Raw genomic sequence first — 16,924 nt, 5'->3', positions numbered from 1 at the left:
ATAGTACCAAACAATGGTACCAATAGCCACACGTTAGTCCGACTACGCCACCCCAGGTATTACACCCAGAGAAAGTTAAATCGCCCTATCCCCGGGCAAAGGCACACTGGTCCGTTCACCAGAAACAGCGGAGAGACGTTGTTCCAAACACACACTTTTATTACACAATAAAACCATTAAAAAAAAGAGTAATCAGTCGATCCCAGCACCGTAAGCTTGGAGCACCGCCGCGTACCAGCAGCCACTTCCTGCCGATCTAAGGCTAGGCGCCGGGACCTAGAACAGCCAGAGTCGGGCGGGCACGAGCAAGGAGGGAAAAACAAAATGTAACCACAAACCAAACAAAATCACGCAAAACCCAAAGAAAAGCACTGCAGTCTAAAACAAATAAAATACAAAACCATTACATTAATACACAATAAAAATCCCACTCAAAACAGAACAAATGTATCAACAAAACAAACATAATACAATCAAAACAAAACACAAACCCTTAGGAAGCGGGGGACCAGTCAGACTCTCCAACCCCCGCTCGCACTCATGTGGGCACGCACACCCCCCTGCCCCCAGCTATGGACCCGCTTGCGACTCAGCCTGCTATAGGCTAGACAGAGTATGGACAAACCGGAAGCGCAAAGCGCGAAACGGTGCAAATGTCACTAGGCAGCAGCAATAAGGCAAAATAAAGCTGAGCCGCCGCTAGGCAGAGCAGGGCGCCGTCGCCGCTAGGCAGAGCAGGGCGCAGTCGCCGCTAGGCAGAGCAGGGCGCAGTCGCCGCTAGGCAGAGCAGGGCGCAGTCGCCGCTAGGCAGAGCAGCAGTAGTTCCACGCGAGATGAAGCAGCTGTCAACCCCACGCCACAACACACGGGACCCGGGCTGAACACACCAAGGTAAGATGTCCGCGGACGAACAGGAGATCCAGCAATTAAGGTGACCGCCGACAAGGAGCCTCGAACATTAGTGCCAGGGTAACCCTTATAGTCTGAGCGCCCTCTCTGATTGGCCACTCCCCTCCAGAACTTAATTAGGCACACACCTCGTTTCCTTCTCCTGCTACATAATGCATTCCCCCAATGCGACTTATGTGTGATACCAAATGCAATAGCTTTTGGTCTTTTGAGTCTTTAACAGTGTCTTAGGTAATGAAATGAATGATGAAGCATTGAAGGAGAGTCTGAAAATAAAATTAAAGTTAAGTTCACATGTGTGTGTTTGCATGTTCATTTATTGCTGCTGTTACTGTGGTGGTGCATATTTACCCAGATGAGGTCTGCCAGGTCCTTCCAAAGGAAGGGCATCATGGGAACACCTGTCTGGTATTTAGCCAGAAATGGTTGAAATGCCTGTGATTGGGCCATGAAAAAATGTAGTTTGGCCAGAAGAAGGGGATCCATTCGGGCTTCAGAAATGCAGTCAAAAGAAGATGTCCCTGGGATTTTCACCTGTTTTGACTTCACCAGGTCCACATATTTCACAACAGAGGGCCAGACTTCCAATGCTCGTTCGACAGCTGGCAAATTTCCGAGCCACCGTTGCCCACAGAAAGGTAGAGGGGATCTTGAGGATGATGTTGCAGCTGTGAAGTCCTCTGTTCTGGCTGGTGCCGAGTGGAAAAGACAATGTAGGGCTTTGAGAACTTTCTCCACCATCCACACTTCAAAACCAGTCTTGAATGGACTGTAGGGTATGTAGGCCACAACTTCCTACAATTACTAACTGTGTCCAAGCAAACTGCTCACCACAGTGTGAATGTCATCATTGGACGTATAGGAGTGATGTCAGCTAACCGTTTGCGAAGCCCATAGCACTTCTGCTTTCAGTGTCGGTTGAGGAGAATATACTGAAGGCATTGAAGGTCGTGGGGGTGTCTGTAGACACAGCCAAAGCGGGTGTAGGCCTGTAGAGGCTGTATTTGCAGGACTGGCAAATAACTGAATGGGGAAAGTTGTGGTCGACTGTCAACAAAACGCTTGTGCTTCCTCAGATAGCAGTAGACATGCGCCTAATATACGGCCCGCCTCCTGACCTCGTACAGTCAAAATGCGGACCCGCTGCGCATTCTAGGCGAACGTGCACATCGTACACGTTCTTTTCAAGCTGTTCCTCGGTTACAGCCGGCCGCATTCAGATTGAGTTGGACAGCGAGACGTCTCTTGGGGCAGAGCTTCAACCTTCTTACACTGTAAGTAAACTGTTAAAATGTGCTTTCTTTGCGCAGGTGAAAAGCGGGTGAATATATACCAGTCTGTTTGCTGTTTTTAACTTTGTATATGACCATAGCGAGCCCGGTTAGCTAGCTCACACAGCATATTAGCATTAGCTAATGTATATTTCAGTAAAAAATTGAGAAACACTATAATTTTTGCAATATTTTGTCTATTAGTGAGGTGAGATGACTTGGCTACACGGGTCAGTTATTTTAATTCAATCCAGGGCACATTTGTTGGTAGATGTAGATTTGTTGGTCTGGACAGACCATGTTGACGCTCACTGGAATCAGAATCGAGTTCATTGCCAAGCATATGGAAGCAAATCTGTCTCATCACAATTTGAATTTTATATGCCACTGAAATTCTAATATTGAATATTTGTGCATTATAAATATGTATCGGATTTTTTTGCAAATTTTCTATAATGCAGTTTCACTGCTATTTTTCCATGTTCACAAATTCAGGAATAAAACAAATTCAGGGTTTAAAGATAAATATCCCAAGATACAAATTACTAATTTTAATGCATTGTACACATAAACACACAACTCTGTGACACATATACATGCACACTTCACACTAACATGGGAAGGGGAAGCGGTGGGGGCTGAGGGCCCCTCCCCCCAACTCTCTGTCTCTGGCCCTGCGTAGGTCGGGTGGCCCGCCGGGTGGAAGATCCATCATGGAGGAGATGCAGGTGGCCCTGGCCGGTGTGGGCGGCCTCCTCTCGTGGGCCGCGGGCTGGGTGGTCCTTGGCTCTGCTGCACTGTGGTGGGGCCCTGGCGGGCGGTCTGGGGTCTCTTGGGACGCTCTGGGCCCTTCTAGGCGAATTGGGGGGTTCGATTTGGGCTGGGCGGGGGGTCTACCGCTCCCAAGTCGCCGCGGGTCTGCTTCTGGGTGGGTGGGGGGGCACTTTGTTTGTATGGGCCCCCCTTAGATCTTCCTGCAGTGTCGGGGGTGGACGTGCCGGGTCGCTGCAGTGGGCGGCGATCCGTCCTGCCGGGGGGCGATATGGGGGGGGGGCGGGGCCCCTCCGGCGTGGGGGGGGGCCGTCGGCCGGGGAGGGGGTGGGGGAGTCCCGGTTGATGGGGCTCTTTGGCCCTGGACCTGCTTTCCTCGGTGGGGGGCTTGCCGCCTGTCCCCCCCCTGCGGGCCTCCTTGTACGGGGGTTGGCGCCTCCTTAGTCCCTCGCGGGCTCCCTATCAGGTTGGGCAGTTGGTTGTCTTGGGGATGTATGGCCGTGGGCCCTTGTGCCTTGGGGGCGGCAGGGTGGCCTCGGTTGCCTGGTTCCCCCTGCCTTCGCCTTGGGCCCGGGGGTGGGGGGGGGCGGTGTCACGTCCCCTGACAGCATCAAATGCCAGCACGTCCAATGACAAATCAGTTCACACCTACACTTGCATATATGACAATGGGCGCATAAGAGGCTGAGCGATCAGTATCATTATTATTATTACTTCTGTATGTTATAGATATGGGGATTGAAATATACATGTATATGTGTAGGATGACGGCTGTGTGTCTGCTGCATATATATAATACCTGTTTGTAACATTATTATTATTAGTATTGGACATTAGGACATAAAACTCAACACCAACTCTGATCAGCCTGCATTGCAGAGCTCCAAGAAAAGGATCCGTGACCCTGACTTTACTGGACCCCACTCACCAGACCTCCCCTTTTAAGGAAGGCAAAGGCCTGCTGGCTCCTGAGAGACTGGATAAGAATAACTGGAGCAACACAGGAAAAGCAAGACCTTTCACCCCCGGAGTGACCAGAGCCCTACAGTCAATCCACAGCAACAATAGCTGTCAGCCTCCAGACACAGACACCTTTTCCACTATAAACAGGATAACTCACCACACATAGATGTTAGGGACAAATACACGCATGTTTGGTCTTGTTTGAATAGGCATGAGACGGCGAGTATTATACTCTCAGATTTAAGGCAGTATAACTTTCCCTAAGAGAAATATAGATAATTTGGCTAAACCCACCAAAAGGAGAGAGCCTCTCACATGGTAGAACAAGGGAATTACGACCGCCCCTAAAGTGATCTGATTGGCTGGGGACCTGAGAACCAAGGCCAACAATGGCCCTAAAATTAACCATTGACCGAAATTGGTCAGTCTTCAGAGACATGCCATCACCTGGTTTGGATACTTAAGGAAGGGCCACAGAAGAAGTCGGGGAGTCACTCTGTAATCAGAGCTCCCACAGAGAACTGTGTGAAAGTCCATCTGTAGTCAGATACTGTCCGCAGAACTTTGTGCACTCTCAGCTGAGGAATGTGATTGTTTAATATTGTATTTGTCCAAATGTATTTAAGAGTATGTGGCCACATGTCAATGATTGTATATTGCAGTATGTTCAATAAATGTTGTTTTAATTACTTTATGACTGTCTGATTTGAAGTGGTGAATAGTATCTTGCAGCCTCTGGGTTAAATCCCATTTATCCGGGTCCCAAACTCGACTGCCCAAGATAAGTTAGATGGATACCAAAACTATACCTCTGGAGTTCGCACAAGCTCAGTTACAAGCCGACGTAACCTCTGAGGTCAAAGCAAGTTGATGAAAGGTACCGGTCTACCCTCTGAGGGGCGTACACACTATGTTCCTAGGCAACGGGCATAGTCCCTGAGACGTTCACAAGGTAGATACAGGGTAGCATCGGCGGAGTCCCTGAGACGAGCCAAAAGTAAACCTCGTACAAACTACCGCAATAAAAGGTGCGCCTTCACAGCCGCTGAGGTTGACACGTTATGATATGGGCTGCCCCCGGCTGAGCCCCTGAGGTGGACGTACGTGTGGTTTGGGTAAACATCGGCTTAATCTCCGAGGCACCCACATGCTCAGTAATTGGCAGACACTGAGCCTTTGGGGAATTATATAGGTCGAGGGACCCGAATAATCAGAGGCTGACATTGTTTTAAATGGTGGCGATTTCCATAACCTCTAAGACAAACCCTGTGGTACAAGCCCGCAGATCGCCCTGTCGGCCAAGGCGAATCTGGCGGACTCCTTCGTCAGGGGTAAATTAGAGTTGGTAATCTAAAGGGCAGTCAATGGTATCATTTCCTTCATCCTCCAGGAACTGCCTACATGCTCTTGCCACATGAGGTCAGGCATTATCGTGCACCAAGAGGAACCAAGGACCCACTGCACCAGCGTAGGGTCTAACAATGGGTTCAAGGATTTCATCCTGATACCTAATGGCAGTCAGGGTGCCGTTGTCTAGCCTGTAGAGGTCTGTGCATCCCTCCATGGATATGCCTCCCCAGACCATCACTGACCCACTACAAAACCGGTTATGCTGAACAATGCTGCAGGCAGTATAATGTTCTCCATGGCTTCTCCAGACCCTGTTGTTGCCCCTCTAGTTCTCCTGTTGATAATTTCATTAACACCAAAGCAGCTGAAACTGATTAACAACCCCCTCTGCTACTTAAATGACCAGATCAATATCCCAGAAGTTTAATAGACTTGATGCTATACTCTGATTAAAAGTATTTAATTTTTTTGAGCAGTGTATATTATTAACGTTCCGTTTCGTCCAATAGCTAAAATAATTTCCGCGTTTCCTTGCCCAATTTATCTCTTTCAGTCACCTTATATCAATGAGTGTAGTGATTGGAGAGGAGACTGACCAATCAGGAATTAGCTACTTCGGGTCTTCTATTGGCTAATTATTGTGGCATGAATGTGACGCTGTGCCGAGGTGAGCGAGCGTGCAGGCTGAGCTGAGCGCGCGGAGCGGGGATGCTGCTTGTGAAATTCCGTCTATGAGCTCAGGAATGAGGCACAAATATAACGCCATAAGTCCCAAGTAACATCACCGTGTCCCTGGATGAACAATGTGACCAGAAGCAGCTGGGATTCACTATGCAAAGGACAACATGTGCCACGGTGCTTTTGCACTAATTCGTAATAAAGAATGATGTGAATCGTTATTTAATCGTGGGTAAAGTGTCACTGCACTACCGCGTTTTATAAGCAGAAATATAATGCAGAATGTGCGTTATGACAGAATTGGGTGACGGCGGAGCTTGTCCCCTTTCGCTTATCGTTTATTATTAAGTCACATGGATAAAACCCCACAAAACGGTCCGCCGTGCCACTGAGTCCGCGTCCGTTTCTGCTCAGACCGCTTCCGCGTTTCACACTAATTGGATCATTACCTGTCTGTAAATGAAAGTGAAAGTGATTTAAAGCTGGAATCGCCGTTCTGTCAAGAAACACGAATAAGACTCTGGAAAAAATAAAGATATTTTTATTGCAAGGTAAGATTATAGTTAACAGACACAACTAATAATTAAATTAACATGTATGACACACTTATATAGAGCGGCGGTGCCATTGATTTAAGCACTATTTCACTTTTTTGTCTTTCTCCTTTAAAGTAAAACGTCACTTTGCGATTTCTGTAAATTGTATATTTATTTACAAAGCATTTATCAGTGATACAGTTAAGATGTGTTGCATTGTACGTCGATATAAGTCAGTGCCCAAGTTTTGTGCTAATGCTCCTAAAATTAATCCTTAATTAAATCCTTAATTAAAAAGTAACTTTCTCAGTACTAGTGGAGAAAGTCAGTCTGCAGCCCGGACATGAAATGTGTCAGAATGGATTCCCAGTGCTTTGTGTCGATGTAAAAGTGTTTAGGACTAGATGTTCTTCATGTATGTATCTATTTACCCTTCATGTTCACAGAGGACCCAGCAGGAATCATCTGGTCTGAATCGTCACGAAAATGGAGGAAGCTGCTTCTGAAATGCGCCCCCTTGTGGAGTGTAACAGAAAGAGCACTGAGAGGTAACAGTATTACAGCCCACTAGCATGCATGTCTCTCTGGGTCTATAGTCAGGCCATAACATAAAGTAACCTGGGCTCCTAGCTAGGGCTGGTCAGTGGGCAGCACTGTAATATGTGTAGCTTAATAAAAAGATCTCGCCATCTTCTGTCTTCGCCTTTTTCTTCTCCAATCTGCCAGTTATTTTATACTAGAGGACAGCAACAGATCAGCCCTCCATCCATCCATCCATCCATCCATCCATCCATCCATCCATCCATCCATCCATCATCTTCCGCTTAATCTGGGGTCGGGTCTCAGCAGGGAAGCCCAGACTTCCCTGCCCAGACTTCCCTCTCCCCGGCCACTTCATCCAGCTCCTCTGGGGGGATCCCGAGGCGTTCCCAGGCCAGCCGGGAGACATAGTCTCTCCAGCGTGTCCTGAGTCTTCCCCGGGGTCTCCTCCCAGTGGGACATGCCCGGAATACCTCCCCAGGGAGGCGTCCCGGAGGCATCCTAATCAGATGCCCGAGCCACCTCATCAGGCTCCTCTCGATGCGGAGGAGCAGCGGCTCTACTCTGAGTCCCTCCCGAATGACTGAACTCCTCACCCTATCTCTAAGGGAGAGCCCAGCCACCCTGCGGAGGAAACTCATTTCGGCCGCTTGCACCCACGATCTCGTTCTTTCGGTCAGCCCTCCCATACAAAATGACTGCATAACAAAAGCAAACAAATAAATAAATATTTAAATAAATGACACTAAACCTTTCATATAGGAATTTAAATTTCAGGTTTCATTTATTTCACATTATACCTGACTGTAAATAAGTCTGTTTGCATCAAGAGCTTCACAGCATATCAAAGTACATGAAGGCAGAGCAGAAGGATAAACAGCAGTGTGATGCCGTCCCCATTGTATGAATTATATTTATATCATGAGGGTTTGTTTCCTCTCGCTGCCCACAGTGTCCTGATGAAGAGTGCAGACTCCCCTGTACCCAGCAGTGTGATGCCGTCTCCATTGAATGAATTATATTTATACCATGAGGGTTTGATTCCTCTCACTGTCCACAGTGTACTGATGAAGAGAGCAGACTCCCCTGTACCCAGCAGTGTGATGCCGTCTCCATTGTATAAATTATATTTATACCATGAGGGTTTGTTTCCTCTCACTGCCCACAGTGTCCTGATGAAGAGAGCAGACTCCCCTGTACTCAGCAGTGTCTCCCTGAAGAGTGACAGGTCAATGGATGATCCAATCCACTTCAGAGAGGGATCTTTTCCTACAGATCAAAGGTAAATGTGCATTTAAACAAACACTGTTTAAAACACTCAGACTCTCAGTCAAATGGCACAGAGACACATACAATGTATGAGGAAAGAAACTTTATAATGAATGCGTAATATTTTAACTTAGTTAAATCCAGTTGGCTTTGAGATTTTAAAGAGATGTTCTGTCTGTATAACTGTCTGTGTTCTACACTGTCTGGCCAAAAAAAGTTGCTATTTGAATTAAAATCAGCAAATATTTAAAAGCCAATGACTGGATCGGTATTATAGCTCAGCAACGTTATGTAGCAATAAAGTGAAGTCAGCTGAGTGCCTGAATCTACTGAACGGGCAGGTTATCACATCAATGGATGTTTTCTTTTTATTTAGTCTGTGGTTAATTAATACGTAAGTAATAAGTAAAGTCTTTCCATTTAGCATGATTTTTTTTAACTAAATCTTTCTACTTTTTGGAAATGAAGTATAAAATGTTTTAAATAAATTAAGCTAAAGTCTACCTACTTTCACAGAACCACTGTATAGGATTTACTCAGATTAATTAAGGCAGCATTTTTGTACTCACTTTGTTGGTAAATTTATCATTTTTATGAGCCTGATCTTGGTTCCTGTCTAGCTGGTAGTTAAGGGCTTTGCTCAAGGGCCCAAAGACATGTGACTGATCTGGTGAGGCTGGGCATTAACCAGCGACCTTCTGATCAAATAAATAAATCTGAATTGGACTGAATTAGATTAACTTTTCTGCCTCATTCACAGACACCAAATGGAAGAATGTAGTTCAGATCTACATGACAAATCGGGTTTATCATCCATACTGAAGGTATGTATTTGTTGCTGATATGTTTTTTTAGCTGTTATATGAATTAACTTATATTTTATACAGTTGAATAATAAGAAATTCATCCTGTTAAAGCAAATATATTTAAAACTGTGATGGTGCAAGTAGCAAGAATTAACTGTGACTATTTGTTTTAGTTACTAGAGGAAAAAGCCTTAAAGTTCCTAAAGGATGAGCTGAAGATGATTGTGAGGTACCTAGATCATAATTACCCAGAATGCTCTGAGCGTCAGCTGGAGGAGGACAATGACCTGGACAGTGATGGTCGGATGCAGAAGACCTGTGGCAGAGAGGGAGCTCTGAAGATCACACTGTACATCCTGAGGACCATGGAGCAAAATGATCTCGCTGACATGCTGGAGAAGAGTAAGAGCCTCATAACATTCTATACATGTACAGCACTGTGCTAAAGTCTTAGGCAGCCAGAGAGAAGGATCTTCATGTTGGTGTGTGAGCCAATCCAAACACTTTACTAAAGTCACCGCAGTATTTGCAGAAATTGTACATCCATGTATTTTTTCACTTGACCACTATCAGAGGCCATGTGGCTAATCAATATCTCATTGGCAGTTTTAGCTGATTTCATTAGTTAATGAAGTGAGCTGGTGGTGAAATGTAAGGATCACATGGACTGGCTGTGGTCCCCTGAGGAGGTTTGGGAGCTGAAGTGATGCTTTAGGTTTTGTTTCCAGAGCAACTTACTTCCCAGATAAATGGCTTTAAACTCGTGGTGTCAATTGATAAAAAAATGGTCCAGTTAGTCACCATAATAAGCTGTGATTAATTGTGATTAATCTCACGTTTATAATGGTGGTCGGCTATATGCTAGTATTTTTTGGGAGACAAATACATGTGTGATCTTGGAACAAAGAAATGCAGGACAAACTAGTAAGAGGAATCGCGTATTTTCAATATAAAATCCTGCTTTTGATGATTTATGACTTAGAATTGGAATTCTTGCTTCCAAAAAAATAAAACATGATAAATATACCTCATCACATAATGTTCGCTTTTTCCTGACAGTTTTCACCAAGAGTGAAAAATGTATTTAACCGTGTAAATATACTTTTGACGTAGCTAATTTTAGGTTTATGATGGAATAATATATAGATTTGCCGTAAGACGTCTCCCGCTTTGACCTGCATTTCCCAAAAGCACAGTTACTGACTTACATAGTGAGGAAACACGCCCCCTGCTGGCAGACGCTCTCACAACCCCGTAAGCAGAGAGACCCCACACTAAACCACCATACTAGCCCTATAATGCGACGTGACATCACACCTCTGGTCCCGATATACCCGCCCCCCCAATGTTAACACTGTAGCGCCGGTGGGATGGCTTCCGTATAGCGGCAGCCTATTAGCATATCCCAGCATGCTCTCCGGTGGGATGGCTACCGTATTGCGGGAGCCTATTAGCATATCCCAGCATGCTCTCCGGTGGGATGGCTTCCGTATAGCGGGAGCCTATTAGCATATCTCAGCATGCTCTCCGGTGGGATTGCTTCCGTATAGCGAGAGCCTATTAGCATATCCTAGCATGCTCGCCAGCCATGTACATAGCCCTGTCGTGTTTGTTATTGTAAATCCTTGTGCTGTTCCCCATTGTCCTGTGTGTCCTTGCCTGTGTCTGTGTGAATCCTGCCTGATCCTCGTGTGTCTTTAGTCATTATATAAATTACCCACAGTTTGTGTGCCTCACTGTCTGGCCTCTGACCTCTCTGTGTTTCCATCTTATGGTTCTTTGGTGCTTGTTGAGTACCTGTGTTAGTCTTTTTAAGGCCTTAATAACAGCCATTGTTCTCCCCTTCAAAAGAGCCTGTTCTTCAAAAGAGCTATGCGGTCTGCCGGTTACCACAATACGAGACCTACGGCCCTGGGTCAGCGAACATGATTCATTTGCATTAAGAGCAAAATAAAGCATTATGGTCTCCTGATTAATCACAAGCATTAACTAGTTAACGTTGACAGCATTACTTTAAACATTTTCTTTGTCTGCCTAAGACTTATGCACAATACTGTACGTGGTGTTGTGGTAAAATTTGTATGGTAAAACTTTACATTTCACATTTGTCACAGTGACATATATGGAGTTGTATATGTAAAAAAAGTGTGTTTTTGGAAAATATTCTTCCTCTCATACTGGTCAGGATCACAGTAAGAATTAATGCATTTTCCTCTCATTTCTTTTCAGGACAGCTCATGCCACAATATCTGCACAGAATCAAAAGTAACCTGAAGCAGAAATGTGAGTGTGTATTTGAAGGGAAAGCTAAGGAAGGACACCCAACACTTCTCAGTGAGATTTACACAGAACTCTACATAACTGAAGGTGGGACTGGAGGAGTCAATGGTGAACATGAAGTGAGACAGATTGAAACAGCATCCAAGAAAAGGCAAAGAGAAGATACTACAGTTAAGTGCAATGATATATTTAAACCCTTATATGGGTGTGAGACACCTATCAGAACTGTACTCACTAAAGGGGTGGCAGGTATCGGGAAAACAGTCTCTGTGCAGAAATTTATTCTCGACTGGGCAGAAGGAAAAGCAAACCAGGATGTTCACTTCATATTTGCTCTTCCTTTCCGGGACCTGAATTTGATTAAGGGTGAATACAGTCTGATTGAACTGCTTCACCGCTTTGTCCCAGAACTGAAATCACTTCAATCCACTGACGTGTTTAGGTACAAAGTCTTGTTCATCTTTGATGGTCTGGATGAGTGTCGCCTATCTCTAGATTTTCAGAACAATGAGAGCTGGTTTGATGTAACAAAGAAAATGTCACTGGATGTGCTGTTGACTAACCTCATTAAGGGGAATCTGCTCCCATCCGCTCTCCTCTGGATAACCTCCCGGCCGGCAGCATCCAGTCAGATACCTCCTGACTTCATCCACCGGCTGACAGAGATACGAGGGTTCAGTGATGCTCAGAAGGAGGAGTATTTCAGGAGGAGATTCAGTGATGAGAGCCTGGCCAGCAGGATTATCACACATGTGAAATCATCAAGGAGCCTCTTCATCATGTGCCACATACCTGTGTTCTGCTGGATTTCAGCCACTGTGCTTAAGAGGCTTTTTAGTGAGACTGACAGGGGAGAAATTCCAAGGACTCTGACTGAAATGTACACACACTTCCTGATCTATCAGGCAAGTTTAAAAAATGACAAGTATATGGAAAACGATGAAACCAAACTTAAGGAAAACAGCAAGAAATTCCTTTTGAAACTTGGTAAACTGGCTTTTGACAACCTTGAGAAAGGCAATCTCATATTTTACAAGCAAGATCTGACAAAGAATGGCATTGATGTCACTGAAGCTTCAGTTTACTCTGGAGTGTGTACAGAAGTCTTTAAAGAGGAATATGGGCTGTATCAGGAGAAGGTGTACTGCTTTGTGCATCTGAGCATCCAGGAGTATCTCGCTGCTTTATATGTGTTTCTGTCAAACTCATCAGCTGACCTGCTGGAGACTGCAGTGGATCAGGCATTAAAGAGCAAGAATGGACACTTGGACCTCTACCTCCGCTTCCTCCTGGGCCTCTCAACTGACGCCAGTAAGACTCTGTTACAAAGGCTACTGGGACAGAGAGGAACCAGGTCACATACCACTTTAAAAAGATCCATAAATAGGCTACTGGGACAGACAATAGCCAAATACATCAGGGAGAAAATAAAGGAGAATTTATCTCCAGAAAGGACCATCAACCTGTTCCACTGTCTGGTTGAACTGGGTGACAATTCTCTAGTGAATGATGTAGAAAGGTACCTGAATTCAGGAAGCCTTTCAGCAGAAGACCTCTCACCTGCACAGTACTCAGCTCTGGCCTTTGTGATGCTGATGTCAGATGAGGAGCTGGATGTGTTTGATATGAAGAAATTCATCAGATCAGATGAAGAGCACTGGAGGCTGCTGCCTGTGGTCAAGAACTCCAGGACGGCTCTGTAAGTTACGTGGGGATGGGAAGTCATGTCTGGTCTGGCAGTAATACATGAATATTCTTTGAAATGTCTAATGAATATTATTATTTTGATAATCTCGACTGCAGCTGTTTCTATAGCAGTTGCTAATCTGGACCACAGACTTTATAATGACTGAAGGTAGTGATGCAGTAACAAACAAAAAAGTGAGGTTTCCGTTCCCATCCAGTCTGCCTTCTGATCACAGGCACAGCATCCTAACCTGCTATAGAAGCAGTGAGGGCTCTTTATCCACAGGCTGTATAAGTGGTATGTGAATGTTATTGTCAGCAGGTGTGTTCATGTGATGGAGCCCAGAGCTGGGAGCTTCTGTATGACTGCTGTCTCTGGCTGCTCACTGGCGGCCTCTGCTGGCCACAGCTGCGCCTGGCAGAGAAGAGAATATAACAGAATATCGTTATTGTCACAGTACATGTACAAAGAAACTCTGTGTGTTTTCTCACCAATAACAACACCTCCAGTCGGGCTGTTATATATTAACATTGTTTAAAGTATGTAATGAAAACATAACATTGATTTCCCCATTGTATTAATAACAAGGCCGGGTATGTTTTTTCCATGACTATATGGAAGCCAGTTTTTATATTGATTAAAGTTAGTGACATACTAGCAAAGTGACAGGTTTTCTATGATCATCCTTTGTGTGACAAACAACCAAGACCCACACTTTTCAGTTCTGTAAACTGGAGAAAGTATTTCTGTAAATACTGGGGGTCTGTGACTATGCGGTTTGTACTCTGTGCCCATGAGCGGAAGGCTGCTGGTTCAGATCTCCTGGCTTGCAGAGTGATGTCATCGTTGGGCCCTTGAGCAACAGTTTGGAAAACACTATAGAATTTTAACCTATGATAGTTACCTACTGTTAATGATCATACAAGTACAAAAAATGGCCAAAAATACACAGTAAACAACAGCTTTATGGAAATACTTATACAGATATTAAAGAGTCTCAGGGTAACTGTCCCTTTAAGGAACTGAACCTGACACCCTAGATGGTCGGCTGTAGTGCTGATCACTGAGCCACAGCGCTGCTCAGAGCTTTATGGAAATACTTATGCAGATATTAAAGAGTCTCTGGGTACAGAACACTATTGGGAATATGGTCTGTATGACTTATGAAAATGTATTGTTTGAATAAAACTATAGGCTTTTAACCCATGATAGACTTACCCACTGTCAATGATTATATGACAGCAAAAAATGGCCAATATACACAGTAAATTTACAGGAGATCCTGTGTTGTGCCAACAGCTACTCATCTGAGTAAATTGATCCAGTTCCTGAATATTCTGCACACAACACATTTCAGGATATTTGTGCTTTGAAATAAAAATGTTCACTGTATTCATCATGACAGGGAACATGATGACCATCAAAGGATTGGCCAGCATTAAAAATGTACCATGTTTAATCATTTTTCTAACTGTAGTGATTTAAAATACTGCCTTGCTATGTCTCCAATTCTCTTTTAACTGTAGTCTGTCCCTCTTATTATGTTGAAATAAGTCTGGATATTTTGTACCACTATGATCACTGATGTGTAGGATATATACCGGTCTGTGTGTATAATAACAGGGCTCCATTTGCAGGCTGAACCGCTGTAATCTCACAGAGAAATCCTGTGAGGTGCTGGCTTCAGCTCTCAGATCAAACTCCTCACCCCTAAAAGAGCTGGACCTGAGTGACAATGACCTGCAGGATTCAGGAGTGAAGCTGCTCTCTGCTGGACTGGGGGATTCACACTGTAAACTGGGGATACTGAGGTGAGTATTACTGGGTATTCCACACTGTAAACCGGGGGTACTGTGGTCAGTATTACTGGGTATTCTATACTGTAAACTGGAGATACTTAGGTCAGTATTACTGGGTTTTTCACATTGTAACCTGGAGATACTGAGGTCAGTATTACTGGGTCTTCCACATTTTAAACTGGAGATACTGAGGTCAGTATTGCTCGGTATTCCACACTGTAAACTGGGGGTACCATGGTTAGTCATTTTTGTCAGGTCAAATAGTAAACTACTCTTTTACAATGACACTGCAACTGGCACACAGGTTAAACCACAGGCCACTGGTATTTGACAGTAAAACTAAGATAGTATTACACACTGTAAATGGGAGATTCTGAGGTCAGTATTACTCAGTATTCAATACTGTAAACTGCAATTAGTGAAATATTTATTAAACCAGATATATTTGCTTAGAAGTAGTACTTTTAATTGTGAGATGATATTATTTAATGGGGTGTTTTTGTCTGTCTCTCTGCAGGCTGTCAGGCTGTAGAGTCACAGAAGAAGGCTGTTCTTCCCTGGCTTCAGCTCTGAGGTCAAACCCCTCACACCTGAGAGAGCTGGATCTGAGCTACAATCACCCAGGAGACTCAGGAGTGAAGCTGCTCTCTGCTGGACTGGGGGATTCACACTGTAAACTAGAGATACTGAGGTTAGTATTACTGGGTATTCCACACTGTAAGCTGGAGATACTGAGGTCAGTATTACTGGGTATTCCACACTGTAAGCTGGAGATTCTGAGGTCAGTATTACTGGGTATTCTACACTGTAAACTGTAATTCTTAAAGTAGCCACATTGGAAATATGAAATTAGTCACATTTAAGTTAGTGATGTAGTTTCCATCACCATCCTTTGTGTGACGAACAGCCAAGAGCCAGAATTTCACAGAATGTTCGGACTCTATGTCCCTGGGTAGAAGGTCACTGGTTCAGATCTCCTGGCCGGCAGAGTGATGTCATCGCTGGGTCCTTGAGCAAATGCTTTAATGCCAATAACTGCAGGGGCGCTGGATGCTGGCTGACCCTGTGCTGTGACCCCAAACTTCGTCTAATATGTGTGTTTCTGTCTGTCTCATGGAGCAGAATGGGAGGTGAAAAGACAATTTCCCCATGGGGATGAACGAAGTATCACTGTTCATAAATATTTCTTTTAAATGAATGATCCTTTGAAAAGCATATCTGAAAGGATTGGTAGTCCTGTAATTAGGGTTTGGTGATTTCATAAGTTCCCAGGAAGAGAAACAGAAAATTATGATTTCACTCACAGGATCAGGAATTCAAGTGTCATTTAAAAAGCATAAACTTCTCTGGACATCATTGAAATCCCACACACACACACGCACACGCACACACACACACACACACATATATATATCCCAGGAATGAACCAAACCTGACACCCTAGTTGGTCCACTGTAGTGCTGATCACTGAGCCACAGCGCTGATCATAGCTTTATGGAAATACTTATGCAGATATTAAAGAGTCTCAGGGTAACTGGCCATTTAAGGAACTAAACCCGACACCCTAGATGGTCGGCTGTAGTGCTGATCACTGAGTCACAGCGCTGCTCTGAGCTTTGTGGAAATACTTATGCAGATATTAAAGAGTTTCAGGGTACAGATCATTATTGGGAATATGGTCTGTATGACTTATGAAAATGTATAGTTTGAATAAAACTATAGGCTTTTAACCCATGATAGACTTACCCACTGTCAATGATTATATGACAGCAAAAAATGGCCAAAATACAGAGTAAATTTACAGGAGATCCTGTGTTGTTCTAACAGTTGCTCATCTGAGTAGATTGATCCAGTTCCCGAATATTCTGCACACAAAACATTTCAGGATATTTGTGCTTTGAAATGAAAATACTCACTGTATTCATCATGACAGGGAACATGATGACCATCAGAGGATTGGCCAGCATTAAAAATGTATCATGTTTAATTTTTCTAACTGTAGTGATTTAAGGTACTGCCTTGCTATGTCTCCAGTTCTCTTTGAACTGTAGTCTGTCCCTCTTAT

The 16,924-nt window shown here is 44.4% G+C and overlaps 1 protein-coding gene across 1 annotated transcript in view; it reads left to right on the top strand.

The window, feature by feature from the left end:
• The window catches only part of LOC125727368 (protein NLRC5-like), a 479,373-nt gene that overhangs the window by 288,099 nt on the left and 174,350 nt on the right, over positions 1–16,924 (top strand). The window contains exons 19-20 of the mRNA XM_049004038.1: positions 14,786–14,871; positions 15,377–15,550. Coding sequence (XP_048859995.1) covers positions 14,786–14,871; positions 15,377–15,550 — 260 coding nt within the window. The remainder of the gene's footprint in view (positions 1–14,785; positions 14,872–15,376; positions 15,551–16,924) is intronic.

The sequence above is a fragment of the Brienomyrus brachyistius genome, unplaced genomic scaffold (assembly GCF_023856365.1).
Source record: "Brienomyrus brachyistius isolate T26 unplaced genomic scaffold, BBRACH_0.4 scaffold95, whole genome shotgun sequence".
In the NCBI taxonomy this organism is placed as follows: domain Eukaryota; kingdom Metazoa; phylum Chordata; class Actinopteri; order Osteoglossiformes; family Mormyridae; genus Brienomyrus; species Brienomyrus brachyistius.
The sequence above is the reverse complement of the archived record's forward strand: the minus strand, read 5'-3'. Positions and strand labels throughout refer to the sequence as shown.